At 38.7% G+C, this 20,854-nt stretch overlaps 1 protein-coding gene across 1 annotated transcript in view; it reads right to left on the bottom strand.

Moving 5' to 3' along the window:
- Positions 1-20,854, bottom strand: part of LOC146308258 (transmembrane protein 132C) — a 205,625-nt gene that overhangs the window by 20,931 nt on the left and 163,840 nt on the right. The window contains exon 6 of the mRNA XM_084746052.1: positions 7,549-7,692. Coding sequence (XP_084602178.1) covers positions 7,549-7,692 — 144 coding nt within the window. The remainder of the gene's footprint in view (positions 1-7,548; positions 7,693-20,854) is intronic.

The raw sequence follows: 20,854 nt of genomic DNA, 5'->3' as shown, positions 1-20,854 counted from the left end.
TTTTGGGAGGCTCTGTTGAAAACCTGAAACACAGTGGCAGTTTCCTGGTCACAATCTTTCCAAGGATGTATTAAGGATCTTTCTCATATTACAACTAAATGGTACAATAAATTGTGTTTCTAAAAATGTTTAAGACAGAAATAGGCAATGTAGTAACAGAATCTTGATTCCTATTTGATTCATATCATCAGTACTGTCTAGTTTAACAATTTGATTTGTGTGTTACACAAGAGGCACTCACTGAAAAGCCCCACCCTAAAGCATATCCTGCTTTGTGATCTGTTTTAGTCTAAATAGGGCCATCATTTACAAAATGAACATCATACTTTATAGAGGAAAACTTCAGACTAGTAGTTGAGACCTTAAATGCGTTAGGAAACTGTTTACAGAGGTCATAAATCAAATCAGAAGGGGCCGGTGAAAAGACAAAGACACCACCTCGAGCTATGAGAAATTCTTATGACATTTTTCATTATTTTTAAGCAAATAATTAATTGTGAAAATAATTGTCAGGGTAATGAACAATGACAAAATAATTGTAAGTTGGAGCCTAGAAAACTTGTCTTATAAGATGGTCTGATACGGTCACTGGAGAGAAGAGAAATAACATAGTACTAGATTGCTGAGAGAGCTGTCTGCCCTCATCTGTGATGAACAATTAATGTGAGTTGATGAACATGGTTTATATACTGTATGTAAATTAGTCTGTTTAGGGGTGTGTGCACACAGAAAAGTCACTGGAACACACACATACACGACATGCACTAATTTGCAGGGTTTCTAAAGGCAACCATCCAGAGAGTGAGCTGAAAGAATCCACTTCACTCCTCATTGAGTCTCTTCAGCCTCACCTCTATTTTTTGCTGTGTTCATTTTCTCTCTCTCTCTCTCTCTCCCTCTCTCTCTCTCTCTCTCTCTCTCTCTCTCTCTCTCTCTCTCTCGCTGCCTGATCTCTGCTGGAATCAATTTATGTCAACCCATCTCTACCTTTCAATCTCTAGTTTTGTTCCACTTTGTTTCTACATTCTACATCCGTCTTTATCTTTCCTCATGAAAGGTATCAGAGATGATAACCATAAAGATTTAATTGAGATCTCTGTGAGGTGACATTATTCGGGAAAATTTAAGCACTTGACTGATCTCTCTAGCCGCTGTTATCGCCATTAATGTGTCATGAAACCACGCACAAATCAATGTCGCTTCTCCATGGAAACGATCCATTGTGTTGCTAATCATGCAGGCTTGAAATTTATCCAGAGTGACGCGCACAAATACAGATAAGGACACTGCAGAATCCAGTTCAGTGTGTGGCACACGTGGATGTGTATGTGTATGACAGACACATGGTACTCTCAGTTCACTAAAAAATAAACTGTCTGTCTGAAATTCAGTGTTGTAGTCTTAATTATTCTGCTAATTATTATCATGCCTGTTTACACGTGTGTGCATGCGTGAGTGAGTGATCAACAGACCTGAAGCTTAGTTAATCCTACTGGACTGATCAGACTAATTTCTTGTGTACATTCAGGACCTCTGATTCACAGTTTTTGAAAAACTTTGAAAGCCTTTTTTTAATGGCTGCATGCTGTTGACAGCTATGTCAAGAGGCATTAAGTTTTCAGGTCATCCAATCCTTATGAATGTGATATCTCAAGAACGCCTCGAGGGAATCTCTTCAAACTTGGCACAAATGACCACTTGGACTCAGGGATGAACTTGACATATCTCTCTAGCTGCTGTTGTCACCAGTAATGTGTCATGAAAGTATGCACAAATCAATGTCAGTTCTCAATGGCAATGATACATTGTGTTGCTAATCATACAGGCTTGAAATTTATCCAGAGTGACGTGCACAAACACAGATAAGGACACCGCAGAATCTGATTCAGAGTGTGGCACACATGGATGAGTGTCTGAGACGCACACTATATTGTACTGGGACATTTCTGCTGCAGACGCTTTATAAAGGATTCTTCAATTCAGTGAAAAATAATTGTCTTACTTAACTGAAATTTAGGGCACCGAGCATAAGTGATTTTTCAGCAAGTATTTGCTATTTCCATCATTCTAAACTATAAAGACTCACTGAAACTGTAAAGTATATGGTGTGAGGTTCAGTGGTTTATTGCACACACCTTAGGGCTCTACATAATTGTGATAAAAAGAGAAATATCAAGTACAACTCGTTAAAACAGAAGATCAAAACACTTGCTTATTTTGATTCTGTTCGTTGAGCTTCATCTTACTATTTGTCTCAATTTATATTAAAATCAATCTGCCTTTTAGAGATAAAGACCTGGGGGAGGATTTCTTGTAATCCCTGGCTTTCAAGGTAGTTTTTAGAATTCATAAACATAAGTGCGTTCCCTTGCTGTACATTTTTCACCTTTTTCCACTTGTGATTTTATTAGAGCATATTCTAACAATGCTTGTTTAGCCCAGTCACAAAGCATGGATATGACTTGGAAGCCAATCAAAAGCAGAAAGGGCCCACTGAGCCCTGCTAATTCCTGGCCTCGGTTGTTACTGTACAGTACTGTATGCCTTATGATAACAGGGAGAGTAGGCGACTGGCATCGGCTGCTTTACTGGGCTCATCAGCATGGATCATCAGAGGACACAGGTGTGTGTAGGTCCTTGCACCACCGCAATACAACATGCCTAGTGGAGGCTGGTAAATCCACTGTCATGTATATTAGGTACTGATAGGGCCTTTAAACCGAGAGATATGACCATTTTATTCTTATCCTTTAGTATTTGATTATTTATTTATTCATTTTGGAATGTTTGATCCTCCACTAGCGTAGCTCTTGACTGTTAGTACAGTATGTGATGTCAGAGCTAACTTGAAAGGGGAGTCCCTGCTAGACAAAGGCTGAGCTGTATTATGATACAATCTTATATATTACAGATGGTCTGGTTGTGGGGATGATATATCTTTGGATGTGCATTTATGTGATTATCGCTGTGGCACATTTGCTTTTAATGGGTGCATGACAACATGCAAGGGGTGAAGATGCAGGAAATTGACATGGTTGTGTTGACTGAGCATGCTAGTGAAGGATTCAAATGCTGGCCTTTTTTGGCTAATGTAGTTGTCTTAAAAAGCAGCGACAGTGTGTCTACTGTGGCCCTATCTATAGCACTATAGATGCAGCCATAGTCTAACCTATAAGCATACAGCCACAGCTTCAACCACCACAGCCTGGCAGAGGGCTCGGCCTTTTGAAAGGAGTGATGAGCAAAACATGTATCATTTAAAACGTCTCCTTTCTGTAGTATCTGCAGAATGTTTCCCCAGATATGTAGTATATTATAACTAGACTGGAACTTAGCACTGAGGGGCTTTCACACATACACCAGTGTTTCCTCTACATTCATTTAGGAGTCGCGGCCCGCCACTCCTAAATCCTAGCCGCCACTCCTTCAAATTTCTTTTTTTTTTATTTTTTATTTTTTATTGTTGACGCAAATACACCACCGCCGCATCTCTCCACCTTCAAAACAGACTCCTGTCGGGTACTTGCGAGCACTAAGGTAAACTGCAGATAACTATCTTGCTCAGTATGGAAATATACTTGTGCGTGCTCATTTGCATGATGCTAGCGTTGTTTGGGGATAATTCCCGAATTACAAATAAACAATAAAGCAGCGAATTACCGGCCGGAGAAGAGGTAGACGTAAGTTATTAGCTTGAGATAACTCGACATAGATTTTACAAGTTAAACAGATGTTCACAATATGTTGATGACCAGCTAACATTACGTAACTTATCGGTAGTTTAAGTTAATTTGGCCCGGTGCCAACTCAGTGTCGCTAACGCGAGTAAACTAATTGATAGTATTAGGCTAACGTTAATATCTACACACCATTATGTAACAACTGACTGCATTTTTCAGATGAGTTTATTGAAATATTTCTCTAAGAAGAGAAACGGAACGCCTGCCCCCGCTGCTGAAAAAATCCTAGAGGAAACACTGTACACCATAACAGGATTTTATCATAGTAGTTATTAGGGTTGGGCGATTGGACGACTATATTGTCTATTGACGATGGGCTGAATCCATCACCGATTGGCTGATTTTTAGGGCAATATTTGTCATTTTATTTTGCTAATGTAATAGTCTGCAGAATGACAGCCTCTGCTCTGCACCGCGCTCTCATCTAGTGGTGCAGTTCACACCCACTCAGCCGACCATGAGTGCACTGAGCTGGGTGAGACTGAGGTAAAGTGGGGATTTATTTTGACCAAACCAACATTGGTGCTTGTTGCAAGAGTGGACAGAGTAACAAAGATGGATTTGATGAGTTTTACTTGTTTTTCTGTTGAGTTTAAATGAAGTGTGTTTTTCAAGGAGTTAACGAGCCAATTAAGGTCATCTTACTTCAGTAAAAGAGAGAAACTTGAATTCAGGTGTAAGGTTGTATTGTGGTATTATGGTCTTGACCAACTGAACCGGACTACAGGTGTGATAACTCCCCACCTGCTCCTCAGGAGGAAAACAAGAACTGGTTCACCAATCAATTCTTTTTTTCTTTCTTTCTGTATTTAACCAGGCTGTCTGAGAGGCGTTATCTGTTTCCTAGGCAGTGTCTTTGAATTTCTTGCTTTGTCTGAACAGCAGTCCAAAACTCTGAATATTTCATTTGCTATCATAAAAGACAAAGAAACAAGCAATTTTCAAAATAGTGTGTGGATTGACTAATCTATTAATTAATCAAATGTTTTAGTTCTACAGTCAACATAAAAATTCACACATAAATACAACATTTTCAGTTCAATTCATAATGGTGGGGTAAAATGAAGAAAAGCAACAATATGTTTAGGTTTGTAATGATTTTAACATCACCATGACCCGTGCCGCAACAAGAACTTAACCCTCAAAGTTCCAGTGAACCAGTGAGGAAGGATGGAGATGCCTTCTGATCAAAAAGTGTTTTATTTTCAGTTTCCTTTGAAAATAGGGTGGAGAGAGGAGGGGTACCGCTTACTGTTCCCCAAACTAGATGGGTGGGCATGGGAGTGCGCTACCGAGGTCAGCGTCACAATGTGTGGTACAACTTCAGCGGATAATTAAACCCTTTGAGAGATCTGCCTCTTCTCTTTTCTCTGATATGCATGTACGGTACACAGAAATGCACAAAATCAGCTCCTCAATATAACACAGACACGCTTTTCCTCTCGCACATACTGACAATTAAGAACAAACAGTTTATTTTTTCTCATTTCTCTCACTTCCTTTTTTTTTCTCACTTCTCCTTTCACATAATAGGATGAGGACATGTTGAAGGACACATTAAATCAAATGTTGTCACAGTCAAAAGCTCAATCTTTACCTAACACCCTTACTGCATTATACTAGTGGTTTTGCATATATTTGATTAACAACAAATCCTGTGTAATATTTCCGAAAGCAGTCAATAAGCCAAAGATTAATTACCCAAGCTTTCAGAGAGCCGATGAAAATCAACTTACAGAGATTTGAAACTTACTTAAGATAGGAAACCAATCACATTGAACACTTTGTCACCTTTATGGTTTGTCAAAGTTATGTTATTGGCAAGTGGTAATGAAATTGCAAACAGCGGCTGCTGAGAAAACTCTTCTTGTTAGTGCGTACACTCAGCTTTCAAACAAACAACCTTTCAATGCAGGAAATGACCAAATTCTTACTATGCTTTTCATAACATACTGCATTTATACACTCCAATAACATTATTAGGGAACACTTTATTTGAAGGCATAAGACTGTCATAACCATGTCATGACATGATGGAGACTTAATAAATGTATACTACTTATGTCATTAAGTGTCACTTAGTCAACTGTCATTTTTATCAAGCCAATAATGTCTTTTTTTATGACCACTTGACATTAACCAAGACAACATTATCTTTGTTTGACATTATTAAACTTAAAGAAACTGTTTAGCTTTTTGTTATAACATTACATTATGCTGTCACATGCGGTTGGTTTTGACATTGGCTGTCCTGAGACCATTATAAGTCTGTTATGAATATGTTCCTTGACCTTAAGTTAAGTGGTACATTTTGGACTTGTCATGAAGATGTCATTAAATGTTATAAGGCCACTTTGACGACAGAATACAGTACCAATGGTGATTTGGCTTACAGAGTTAGCTTATGTTCAGATAGAGGTTGGTTAGTTTACTTGTGCTAAAGTTGGATAACCACTATATCATGTTATCTGTAGCTAGTGTTAGCTAGTTAGCTTGGTCAACTGGCCACCTAATTAGCTGACTCAGCCCTGTGGTGCCAGGAGCCAAACCCTACAAGAAAACCACCATGGTAACGTACTCCCTGTTGTCAAACTGGCCTCATAACATGTTTATGACAAGTCCAGATGGTACCACTTCAGCTGAAATCCAGGAAATTATTCATGACACCATTACAAACATGTGACAGTGTAATAAAACTTAATGATGTCTTTATGACAAGTCCAAGATGTACCACTTTACTTGAAGTCAGCTATTCATGACACATTTATAATGGTCTTATGACAGCCAGCATTAACACCAACCACATATAACAGTATAATGCAATGTTGAAGCATAAATAAAACAGTTTATTTAAGTTTGATAATGTGAAGTTGTCATAATGAAGACATTTTTGTCTCGATTAAAAACGACATAATTCATTCAGATAGATTCTTTCATGTTCATGTCAGGTGTCATGGCATGGTTATGAACAGTGCTGCCCATATATGCACTGCAATAATAATATTCTAACATTATCTGGAGGAAAGTAAAACGAGCAGAGAAATTATAGTTGGACTGGCCTCATATGCCCTTCATGCAACAAAAGAATAAACAGTAACTTTTTGTCTAATATGAATCTGAGCTGCTGTCTTCTTGAATTTTGGCTTCTCCGTGTCAGATGAGGAAGAATAGATGTCAGGCTACAGGATGATCAAAACAAGCAAGACTAGTAGAGAGTCTTTTTAAAACATTCTTTTACTGTTCTAACTTTTTCATATTCTGCCTGTGCTCTCTAGAAACACTGCTCGTATTTTCAGTCTTTCACTCTTCACAATAAAATTGCAATTTATACGAGAACAACTTCACCTGTAAGATTTCCTCAAAGACAGTATTTTTAACTACAAAAATGGCATTTTCTGTCACTTTATGGTATCGTGGCTTTTATGTTTCAATAAAGTTCCACTTGGTATCCTTAATGCAAATATGATGCATCTAAAAACAGCAGTTTGAAGCACAACTGCAAGGAAAAATGCTTTCTTTCAGCAGCATGTTCGATGAAGGCAGGATTTCCCTGAATTTCTGAGATATCGATGACCTGAGGAGAAGCTCTCGATTCCTGGCATACCATTTAACAAAATGCTCGAGGGAATTTAGCACCTGCTTCCTGTACTAATGAGCACAAACCACATCTACAACACAACTACCTTTTGTTCATTCTGCTCACACACCCACGTACCACTAAAAAGCTGACCATGAAGCGGACAACAATAAAGACAAATTGGAAAAAGGTAAAACAAAAGGCAGCTGCTCAAAACACATGCCCACTAACCTTGATAACCTGTTCATCTGTTGACTTGCACTCCACTGACTCTGTTACATCAGAGACCGCTCCGTCTGTTCCTACAGTGACGACCTTTACTGGCACTGCGACTGTTCGCCCAGTGAGGACAGCTGTGTTGAGGATCTCCGTGTCCTGCAAGGCGGAACAGAAAGATGGATCAGTGTTAGTGCTATCAACTAGAGCAGGACTGATTCATTCGTTTTGGTCAATGTTCTTTATGTTTTTTTAACATAAACCTTTAACATGCAGAGTCATTTTTCATAAGGATCCCTGGCATTTAGTCCCTAAATAATTGTGACCAAGATCAGGTCAGTGCTGTCTGCTGGACAAACTAGATAATAAAGCAACAAGTCCTCGAAATGAAAGGTTCAAATATGTTGTTTGTAACTGATGCTTGAATTTTCAGGGCAACATCATTTGTCTGAGACTTCCAAAACTGTTACAAATTACTGTTGAAAAAATAACAGTTTTACAAATGGACAATGGTTTAGGCTCGGATGTGTTTAGAAAAAAAGACAACTTCGTTAGAGTTAGGGAAAGATCATTGTTGGTGTTGAAATGACTTCTTTGTTCAGGCTAGGGGACCTTCATTGTCATGGTTACAATAAGATCTACTAGTCACTAAGGTTTGGCAAAGATTGTGGTCATGGTCACAAGAAACTGATGATCAAAGTCATTCTCAAAATGCATAATTTGCATCTCTATGATAACATGACCAAAGTTCCTTCTATCCTCCCGATAGACACGAGTCATAACTCCAATGGTGGCCAGATTCAAGTTAAGTCAGTTTCATTAATATAGCACCGAATGAAACAGAAGTCATCTCAAGGTACTTTTCATTCATGCTTCACCATCAACTGCTTGGCTACCAGCTGATTAGTAACATCCAATCATTTATTAATACAGATAAAGCCAGCAGGCTTTTATAACAGTTCTTATTATTGCACTGCTGATACCTTCATGTCAAAGACATTTTGCTGCTCCACCATCCACCTCCTCCTTCATGTATGTTCGGATGTTTTTAGTGTGAGATTAGTTCCTCCATGTACATTCTTCAAGCAAAATCTCTCTTTCCACTTTAGAGCTCACTTGAAAAACACCTTCACAATTTCCATTTAATTTAATTGCATCACCTTTTGGTTTATTCTTTTGTCATGCTTAGTGTCTCTAACTGAAATAGTCATATCAAGTGTAATGATTGAGTGATTGAGTTTAAATGGAGTGGTAAGACACTTTGTGTGTTCTACCATAAAACGGAAAAATATTTACTCATTATAGCATCTTTCAGAGCACTAGTTACAAAGTGATTCATATAAACAACATAAAATAATGACTTTGATAAAAGAAAGCACAACTATTGCACAGCAGGGGTAAAATACACCATTCACATTACAACTGACTTGAATTAATCACTCTACAAGTGCACAATAACAGCAAATAAAACAAAGTAACAGCAAATAAAACAAAGTAACAAACTGTCATAGGTGATGGGGGCAGAGCAACAAATTAGAAAAGGCCAATAGGTGCAGACAAGCTTTTAGAAGTTTTTTAAAGCAGCACTGACTCAGCTGAGGGGGAGGCTGTTCAATAGTGTTGGACCTAAAACAAATCCTTGACCTTCGAGCCGCCAACAGCGTTCGTCAGCAGATCTGAGAAGTGTTGATCCAATATATGAAACTTAAGTTCAGAAATAAAGAAGGAATACTGTATCTCTATCAGTATATGTACAGCAAGATATGTAAAAATAAAATGATCTCCATGTTTACTATTGATCAGAAGCCTTGCTGCAGGTGTGTGTTCACAAGCTGAATTCATATACCATTTACTCGACAGGCCAGATCCTCTGAAATCGTTGACCATAGTTGCCTGCTCTGAGAGTCTTCACATCACGTGTTCCCTTAAAACGTGTCTAAGTAGCCAAACAATGATGAGCAGCCATAAGCAGTGATGTTTACTGCCACAGGGATTATTTAAAGCACACAGACGTGACGTGATCGAGCTCTTAAGAATGTCTCAAATTGACACTAACAATTATTTTTATTCGGCAATTGTTTTTGCTATCAAATAGTTAATAAAAATATGAAAAATGCCAATCAAAAGTTTTGTAGTTTGTTACAATTTATGTAATGAGGCCAGGAAAAGTGACAAGTCCTCTGGAAACTGCAAATGTTTTGCATTGTGAATAGAATACATTCAAAGTTAATGTTTTTTAATGTTTTGGGTTATATAAAGAAATGAAAATGCCTGGAATGTTTTTACATGTCAACTTTTGAAAAAACAAAGTCAACAAATTAATCTTCAGGATTTATAATAGTTATACATTGTTGGCAAGACCCCTAGGGGAGTTGCAAGATAATTTCTGGAGGTTGCCAGATGGTTATGGAGAGTAACATAACACACTGTGGCCAGCAGCACAGAATGAGAGTCTCAGTGACCTTAAAGACATTCAGTGTGAAGGACCAGCACTCAAAAATTTGCAAAATACTGCTGCCCCCCCTCACTAATGGTTAAAAAAATAACAAGCACAAAATTACCAGCATAAACCACAATGATCTGAACAAACAGAAATCAACAAAAAGTAACATTTGCATTTGTAACACAAAATAGCAGACTTATACTACTCAGTTCAGAATCCATGATGGAAAATGAGGGCTGCATCAGCTGCATTTTTTGTTGTGACAATTAATGTATTTGAATTGTTTTGAAAGAGACTGCCTGACGTCTTGTTAAAAGTATCATCTCCATAACATTGTCAGACTCACAATGGACAAAAAAGGATAAAGATCAATGCAACAGAACTAGAAATATCCTTTGCATCCCATGCAGTCTTCTTCTTTGTCAAAACCTGGGGCCTACGTTACCCACAATGCAACGTGACCACTGACAGTTCAGACGTAGATCCAAGTGTGTTACGCCAGTAGCAGTTAATGCAGAAATGAGGACTTTGATGAGTAAAATGATGGAGTTCTCCTTCAACGAATGGTTTATAGCGAGGTAGTGCCACACTACAGTCATTTGAGTGTGTTACAGCTATTCCCTCGGAACTCATCTCGAGCAGAAAAAAAAGAGTGTAGACAATAATACTTTGTCAAATTGCAAGCGTCGAAGAGATATCACACGATACACTTGAGAATGGAAGGCCTTATAGAGGAGCAGGAAGAAGATAATGAGATCAATTAAGACAACGTCTGGTAATCCTTGAGCTCTCAGCGTGTTGGTTGTACCAAGGATGTGCTATAACAGTGAATCCTGTTCATCACAGCTTAGTTTCAATAAAGGACTACTAAGAGGCCTAAACCTTTGAAAGGCAAAGGAAACCTGGTCTCTCCAGACAGCTCTTTGTTCATCAAAACTGGAGTCTCTCTGTTTACTTTGTTTCTTCACCCTCATGCTCCTTTTGAGACAAAAAGCTTAAAGCTCAACAGTAGATTAAGGAACTCCAAGACTATGAAAAGAGGTCTCCTCTGCCTTGTTTTTTGCTCTCTTGTACATCATATTTCTGTTTTGTGATAGCTCTCTCTGACATGTGTTTGAAAGTTATTTTATCCAGATTGTCAATACTATACTCTTGAATCCTCTTTGAAGAAGATTATTATTTTATTTATCCGACCCAACTGAAGGTGAAGGCAACAGCAGTCTCACGACAAGCTAATGTTACAGAAAAAGTCCTAATAAAATAAAAGCACACGGGTCTAAACTCTCTTTTCATTGCCCATGCATTGAAATGACGACTGAAAATATGAGCGGGTGCTGTTGTTGATTCTTAAATGTTATGTCCTTAAACTTAGTTGACTGAACACTCTCCAAACCATTACTGTGAAAGGGTTAGAAAAAAAAACAGTGAAATTGAGTAGGACTTTCCCCATTTGTACTCATTGCACATTCTCAGATGACTCAAACAAACCTGAACTGTGCTCTCACATGGCAGTGTTAGTGCTGTCCACCAGCTATTCAGGGTCTTTTAAAATGAACAATAAACATCCGATCGCAGCTTTTCACAGAAATTTCTAGTTATTTCACCTTGAACTTCTGCTTTTTAAACCTCCTTGCACAGGTGATCCAAAGCTTTTCTTCTATATTCACACATTTTAAATGTGTGAATAACTGTCACAGCTTATCACAAATCTTTCTCACAGCATCTGTGAATTTGTTTTGCCTGCCACAAGGGACACAAAATCTGTTCCTGGAAATCAGGAGGAGGTGGGGGAGAAATGAGCTATTATGGTGTTGTGGTAAAACTGAGCTGTTGAGTGCTATTCTGTACATATCTGGTGCAAAATCATCAGGCTTCTGATGCCTTTTAGGTGTCATGTTCATATGAACAGGCGGGTGGATGCTCGATGTGTTCAAGTTAAAGGAATAGTTAAGATTATTTGAAGTGGGGTTATATGAGGTACTTATAGATAGTCAGTGTATTAGCCACAGTAGATGGTGGTCGGCACGCCCATAGTTTGGAGAAGCAGACAGGAGTACCAACATGGAAGCTCAGCTAAATACTGTTGTGGACAGGGCTGGCAACAAAAGATATTAGATTATTAGATATTTAGCTACTTCATAAAAAGTCCACTTCAAACAATCAACTTTAACTATACACTATATTTAGAATATATTTCTTTACTTTGATGTCAGACAGCCTTTTCTGACAGATAACCACCAAATACCACTCTGCTCAAACAAACCAAACTGTATAGAAATCAGTCATTTACCAGAACACAGGAGTTGCTTGTCCATCATTCCCTCTGTCAGTTAGTTTGTTTGTGTTATTGTGTGACTTTGGTGTTTTGAAAGGATAGTTTGCATTTATATAAGTCACATAAAAACATGAACAAACTAATAGATCAAGGCAGTGGTAGAAGGCAATTTCTGTGTGTTATGAGGTAAAATTGCTGGTTTTGCCAATAGCGTTTGATTGGTTTGGTTTGGAGTGTGTGACATTTAGCTTCTATAACAGCAGTTTCCTGTCAGAAAACACTGTCTGACAACAAAGCAAAGCTGTGAAAATATTCAAAACTCTTAAAGTGATATTGATTTTTTTTTTTTTTTAGGTAGACCTTTTTTAAGTGGCTAAAATACCTTCTGATGCTGACCCCATTCACAGACCGTAATGGCGGCTGGTTTCGTCTGACATTATGCTCAGGGAGGGAAGCTCAAATGCTGGTATCAGAATGATAGTGACATATACTGCTGTGTTTGAGGTAACTAGAAATTACATTTGTATGCACTAGGTGCTATAAAGCCAACAGTCAGCATCTGAAACCTTTACATCAATTCTCTTGCCCGTTCATCGCTGAACAACGAACATCTTTGATCATGATTATATCATAATACAGAATGCACAGTCTCTGCTGACAAACAAGCACCTGTGAGGAGTGTTCCATGTGTAGTCTGTGCTTACATATGATGATGTGTCCATTTTTACTCAATGAGCCATTAACAGTGGAACAACACTGTGAAAAGAGAGGACTTAATGAGCTTCAGCGCGTATTATGAAGACTGTTTGTGCCACAAAGAGTTGAATATTGAGTGAGCTCACATATAACATGCACGATCGTAAACACATGTTCTCTTGACTTGAATTAATTGATTAATTTAGCAAGACTGCTGGAGTGACGCATGAGGTACAAAAGATGGTATCTGTTTCCATGAAATCCCCCTACCTCTCCCCGAGCATTGCCCGGCTGCCTAATGCCCTCCTGGGGTTGTGAGGGGCTGAAATACATGTCCTCTTCAAGGGGCCTATTTGTACACAACAGCAGATAAACACTCATGTCTCTAAATGGCTGCATTATTAGCCCACACACATATTCTACATTTTGTATACACACAACCACAAACACACCCTTGTTGTCTTGTTCAAAAAAAAAAAAAAAAAAAAAGAGAGAGAGGCATGGCTCTCGCCTCACGCAACAGCTTATCTTAACAACCCTCTCATTGCAGTGCAGAGGAGAGTGCAAGAAAAGAGAAGAAAGAATCGATAAAAGGCCATTACGCTTCTGTGCAGCCAGGGTATGAGGGTGGAGTGTGTGGGGGCTGATATGGTTGTGGATGAATGATGTGTGTAAGGTAGAAGACAACCTACACAACCGCTGTTTAGAGAATAGTTACTGTATGGGAGTGTCTGCGAGCTCAAGGACAGACACTGATGTTGGAGATTCAAAGGGACAAAAGTCTGAGCGCAGTATTCCTGAGAACTGACTGGGCGGCCACAGATTCACTGACTGTCGGCTTCAACTCGCAGTTAATTATGTTTGACCATTATTACCATATGTCGCTTTGTCAGGAGTTTTGACACTTGGTGCAGTTCGTTTGGGCTGGCTTGAAAGCTGTCAATCAAACTTCGAGCAGACTAAACAACTGAGTCGAGACTGTCAGACAAAGCACAAGTCACCCGTTCACCTGATCCTACTTTACTTTGGGCTGTTGGAGGAAATGAAGCACCTGCACATGGGCAGAATATACAAACTTCTCAAAAGAAGGCCCTGGCCTGACCATTATCTCCTTGCTGGGGTGACAGTGCCAGCCACTGCACCACCGGGCAACAATCTTTCAGTGAACAATTGTCTAGAAACCTGCTCTAGCTGCAAATCACCTTTAAAAATAATCAAGAAGAAATTGTGGCTTTCCCTAAAAAAAATATGGACCTACATCCAAGCTGTTATTATTGTTGCTACACACACACACACACACACACACACACACACAGAGAGAGAGAGAGAGAGAGAGAGAATGAAGCAATGTGCAGTAATTAACTACAAAATCACATAACCATCTTATGCATGTGAAGTGCCCTGCACTGCTACAGTACAACCTGTACCAGAGAAGGTATGCTGTAAGCTAAGAGAAGACTAATGACTACTTATTCAAAGGGAAAAGAGGATGAGGAGAAGGAGACATGTGAGATACGTTTAGCTTAGATCAGGGCCCTCAACACTGCTTAACACTGGCCAGCAATTTATTATTCATTGACTGAACAGATGCCTCTGACTCGCGGAGAACCACAGCTCAGCTATTCACCAACCAGCTGAGATTGACAGTGAGCTCCAGGGTCCTGTGCTGTGTTGGCCTACAGCGCTCGTGAGTACGATTTAATATTGCCACTGCAGCACTCTCAGCTATTCAGTTCATATCAATTATCAATAAAACGTCTATTCGCTCCAGGACCTCTACAGTCTCCCTGTGCCACTCACAAACATCCGAACATCTCACAGCTTATAGCAGGAGATGAAATGAAAGCAAGGGCGGGAAGAATCAACACTTTTTTTTTTTTTTTTTTTAAAGAAATGGTGATACAACAGCAGGGTAGAGTGGTGTTCATAGAATGTAATCTTTTTATGGTTATAGCTCAGGAAAAAGGTACAGGAACCAAGTTATTCTGCACCGAGATGTTCAAGTCAGAGAGAGGTGCTGATAACTGAAATGACGAGGGATTTGATAGAACAGGCAAAAAGATGGAAAATTACTTTTTTTCTTTTTGTCCACAAGCGAGGAAGATGTCAGTCGTTTCAGGTGTAGCTGTGGAAACTTTTTTAATCACTAGATTTTAGATAAATTTTAATTCAGAGAGGTGAACAAAACCCTGTACCTTGTTTACAGAATCACTTTCTAAAGCCCCTTACAAACTGGATAAAAAAAAACAAAAAAACACAGACGCCCACGAACTCTAGTTTTTGTTTTCAAAGGCTCACTGACTCCCTCTGTAATATCTGCTCATGTGTTGCCTGGTTTGATTCAGTGCATTAGTGCAGGACAGAGTTTTCACCCACTTGAAAGTGTTTATTTAATGATGAAGCACCCGTCTTTAGTCAAGCATCTGAACGGTGGATAAACATTTTCTTTCCTATAAATTCTTCACAATAAAAGTCTCCCGTTATTGTGTTATCTAAGAAATTTTATTATGAAGCAGCAAAATCAGGAAATGTTGTGTTGTTTGTTGTTGGCATTAACTTACACAACTCCTATACAGCTGAAAACAAGCATGAAACAATAGAATAAAGCAGATACCTGCAAGTACAAACAGCGACACAGGAGGGAAACTGAACTTCAGACCACAGAGATTCAGTGAGAAGCAACAAAAGTACTGAGAGCTGAACATGGGGACTTTTAAAAATGCCTTTTTCTCTGCTCGGCTGCACCCACATTAGTTGAGTCTCAGCCTTCCAGCCACACATCGGAAAAAAAAAACAAAAAACAAAAAAAACAGAAAGGCAACTCATCCACTGGCAATGGGAAAGGGTCAATCACCTATTTTTGGACTCTGTGGTGGCCAAACCATGTGTGAAAATGATGTCTCATGCTCCCTGAACCACTCTTTCACAATTTGAGCCCAATGAATCCTGGCACTGCCATTTTGGAATATGCCCATACTATCAGGGCAGGAAAAAAAAACATTGATGGAAAAACCTGCTCATTCAGTACATTCAGGTTGTGAGCTGACCAAATTTTTTGGGCACATAACGTCACTGAACCTCGACCTGCGCAACTGTAGCAACCCCAGATCATAACACTGCCCGCACAGGCTTGTACAGTAAGCACTAGGCATGATGGGTGCATCACTTCATCCGCCTCTCTTCTTACCCTGATGCACCCATCACTTTGGAACAGGGTAAATCTGGACTCGTCAGACCACATGACCTTTTTCCATTGCTCCACAGTCCAATCTTTACGCTCCCTAGCAAATCAAAGCCTTTTTTCTGATTAGCCTCACTGATAAGTGTTTTTTTTTAAGTCCCAATCCTTTGAGTTCTCTTCACATTGTGTGTGTGGAAATGCTCTTACTTTCACTATTAAGCATAGCCCTAAGTTCTACTGTCTGATTTTTTTTTACGATTTGATTTCATCAAACGTTTGATCTCCGATCACGATCATTCAAGATTTTTTTTTCGACCACATTTCTTCCTGGAAGATGATGGTTCACCACCATCCTTCCAGGTTTTTGGACAGTTCTTAACCCAAGTTTAGTAGTTGAGTTGTTTTCTTTGTTTCAGAAGGGTCAAATTATTGGCCTGCATCAAGCAGAGTAACAATTTTTTGAGATGTTAATCAAATGAGAAGCTATCAGTTAGGGTTAAATAAGTTGTTGCTTTCTGACACATATTAATCACTGCAGTAATTATCCAATGGAAGGCTCTTACCTAGTTGCTTAGTTAAATCCAGGTGGTGACCTTTTTTGGCCAGGCCGTGTATATCGCGGCCATTTTGTGATTTATTACAATAAATATATTTAAGATTTCTCCTGCATATAGGTGCTAATTTGGGTGTCAAAACGGTATAAGAGCATGTTGCCTCTTTTACACCTACGCATACTAGAAAAAAAAAGCCTTGTTAGTTGAATTTTAGTTTTTTCTTTGGATAAAATAAGCTGAATAATCAACTCCTGTGTCTCAACTGATTTAACACAATTGGCAAAGCAGCTATAATTGCAGTATTAGCAAATAAAGAGTTGGGGGCAGTTTGGGGGCATTCTGCCATGACCAGGAGTAAGAAATACCATTATTGATTATTAACTCAAGACTTGCAGTGATTTATACTCTCCTCATTAATTAGATATTGATTTATTACATAACCTGTTGGCCTGACAATCTGCTGGATTTTGTTGTTGTGAACTGTGAGCTTGGAATACTTTTAGCAAGATTAAATATTAAGCTGCTGTTGTTTTTTCTCCCTCCTTGTACTTTCTCACTTTTTAACATTGGGCGAGGAAATTCCAGAGTCAGCAGTGGTAAATCGGCTGCCCCTGATAAAGCCTGTCCATATTTGGAGGACCCCTCTCTTGCTTCTGGAGGCCGTTTGATTAGAATAAGCCAGTCGAGCTGCACTGCGCTGGACCCCGGCCTTAGCTGGCTGAATAAAAGACGCCCAAGCTACACTGACAGAGTGGGGACAGGGTGAGGGAAGACAAGCCAGCAAAAAAACAAACAACCGCACATCAACAAATTACAGAATGGACAGGCTTAGCATCAAAGTAAAGCCTGACTGACATACATAGAAGTTCCCTGGGAGAGGGAAGAGAGAGATGCTGGGTGGCAGGAGTTCAATAAAGTTTGGGTGCGTGTGTCTACAGTACAGAGGGCATGCATACAGTACGTGTGTTATTTACCCACAGAGTCTTGCTCTTTCTCTGCAACACTGCCTCAGTTACATACCGTCACACTTAGAATATGCCATGACTCCTACTCAAGCCACAGAGCAGCTGCAGTGAAGCAAATGAGGGTTATCTAAATTGCTTAAAGGCAGCTTGACCTAAGTTTTCATGCAAGTGGGGAAAGATTCTCTTTTCTAATGCAGGCTGGAGTCTAACTAATGCATCGGATTGTGTTTTTCTACAATTATTAATAATAATTACTCTTAATCTCTTAATTAATAATCATTATTATTAATAATTAAGATATGTAAGCTGGAGTCACAAGAATGCTGCATGCTGACATGCTCCTCAATTAATGACCTACTTATGATGCACTTTTAGATAAGATAAAGCAGGATAGATTTCCTTGCTTCTGGCACACATTCAAGCAGCTGTAAACAATATGTTCATGATAACAATGGATCAAATGACTTTATTTAATGTGAAGAAATTCACTTGTAGTGAATTATTACCTTACTCTACAGTTTCTGTTAGTTCTGTGGAGTTATACAGCTTCTTTCAGGTAACTATTTTGGTTCAACAAAGTTAGCAACTACCTGATGAAAACAGCAGAGCATTTAGCAGCTAAAGAGCCAGAGAATTCCCTCAGGAGATGGTAGAGGCCAAAAATAGAACTAAAATAAGAGTGGACAAAGCCCTATATTGAGGTCCTTGTAATATGTGATAGTTAATAGGTAATACCACTCTTAAATCCTCTGTGAGGAGGGCCTTTATTATCTATTAACTAATACTTAGCTACCCTACTAACCATAATATTAGACAACTCTGATCATTAAACTACACTGACCATAGATAACCCTTGATTATACATCTACCCTACTGACCTGATATTTGACTTTGTTTTATTATAAATCTACCCTGTTGACCCAAATGTTAGCCATCAGCCAGGATTATGTATCTATCCCATTGGCCCGAATACTAGACAACCCTGATTTCATCTCTTCTACTGACCCAATTATAAGACAAGCCTTGATTTTAAATCTACCCTGATTGCTCTTCCTTTAGATCCGGACAGCTGCAAAAAGCCTAGTTAACTGTTAATAAATGCATAATAAAGGATTCTTTTACCCTAACAAAGCACCGTCTTGCTTTAGCTCCAGTAGCTGCAAAATGCATAGTTAATGATTAATAAGTGCATCGTTAACTACTAATAAAGGCATCAGAAAGTATGTTTCAATATTGATAAAGCAACAAACAAATCTTAGTAAAGATTTAGCCTTGACATAATAGACAAGTTAGTTCATGTCAAAAATGTGTTTGTAATACCATTATAAACAATCAAACCTACAATGCTTTTTATAATGGTATTACATTTAGCATTTATTAACTCTCGATAAGTTTCTTATAAGTGCTTTTAAATGTTCTATAACCTAACAATAAACATGTTATGATGCTATGATTAAAACTTTTATAGGCTTATTAAAAACAGTATTGTTAATAACTTCTAAGACCTTAATATGGAAAAATTACAGAAGAGTGACTAATAAGCTTACATTCAGAAACTTGACATGAAATTATGATTGTAATCCATATTTGCTGGACATACAAATGCAAAACTGTCACCATTTCAACCTAACAAACGACTAATATGTCAATGTTTTCTTCATGGCTGTTTCCATTTGCTCCAAACTGGATGAAAAAATTAGTAAATTGAGTTTTAATTATACTCAGCTAACCACAGTTACTGCCTCAGATAATCTTTAATAGGATTTTACAAACACATTGCTAATTCCTTATACCACTTTATTAATTTATTGATTAGTAAGTCAACAGAAAATTAACTTTTGATGATCCATTAATCGCTTGAGTAAATTTTTATCTGCTTTTCCAGTTTATCTAACATGAGGTTTTGTCGCTCTTTTGTACAGGTCACCTTTGGCTGTAGGAAGTTGGATTTTTCACATTTAATAAACAAAACAATTCGTTGGTTAATAAATGAAATAATCAACAATGAAAATTATTGTTAGTAGCAGCTTTAATATCAACATAGGGGAATATGTTGCTTGAAAATGAAAACGATGGTAAGAAAAGCAGTATAGGAAGCCAAGTGATATACTTGTGGTGGAAATAGTGTTGTCATCGCCTTTTTTTGTTTACATTAAACAAATATTGGTGGTATCAGCCTGAAACCTCTGGCTTTAATGTAGGCAACTGAGACATAAAGACCAAAAAAGAGGGGAAAAGAAGAAAGACATAACCTTCTAGAGTAAAATAAATAACCCTAAAACTGTTGTTGGAACAGTATTTCCTTATTTTGATTTCTCTCACTCGCTGTCTTTCTCTCTTTTTCTCTCATATTTGCAGTATAATATAATCAGGACCAGGGACAAGAAATAAGCCTGGAGCATGCGACTGAATCCACCAGGGTTAAGAGTGAGGCAGAGAGAATTAATGTTGTCAAAATGCACATGAGAAAGATAGCACAGTGAATTAGAGGCCCATATATACACAAGAGGACTTAATTAAGCTATAAGGGGCATTATGGCCACATGCAGATGGCTAATGCTGCCTTGAGGACACTTAGCATGCCGGTGGATAGCCTCACTGCACAGCCTAATAGAGCTCTGCCAGGCCATTTCCAAATACAGTTCCTGACAGCGTGACAGTGTGACTGATGGCAGCCTGCTTGAATACCGCTGGCTGCTCCTGATGCTGCGATAGCGCTGTGTGTAAATTACAGATATGAGGGCCGCTTTTTCTTTGACTTATCCGTTTCCCCTCCCCGCAGAGGATGCAACGTCTCACTAAGTCTGTTGTCCTCACTGCCCCAGTCTGTCACTATCTGTCAAATGCTGGTACGGAGTCAATATGGAGGAAGTTGCATTTGGCCAAATCCTAATTATTCCCAACAAAGGCGCTCACCCGTGACCAAAAAACAAGCTAATGTTGAGTTTCCCGCTAATGGCCCTGATTATAATGCTATGGGACTATGAGAACAAAGCTAATGTTATTGAGTTTGAAATGGAGTTGAGTTTCAGAGGCTATGAATAAAATGCTAATGATAGCATTTGGGATGTACTGTAAAGAGCTATGGGGGCCACACTGGCTGTCTCTTCTAATGAGCGAACAGAGAGGCAGAGCGCAGCAAGAGAAAGATCAAAAATTCATTGGAGGATGCAGTAAAAAGTAGCGCACTCTCAGCTGGCATGTTCT

Source organism: Lutjanus erythropterus, chromosome 20, assembly GCF_056507025.1.
Source record: "Lutjanus erythropterus isolate fLutEry1 chromosome 20, fLutEry1.hap2, whole genome shotgun sequence".
NCBI lineage: Eukaryota > Metazoa > Chordata > Actinopteri > Lutjaniformes > Lutjanidae > Lutjanus > Lutjanus erythropterus.
This window is presented reverse-complemented; position numbering and strand designations above follow the sequence as displayed.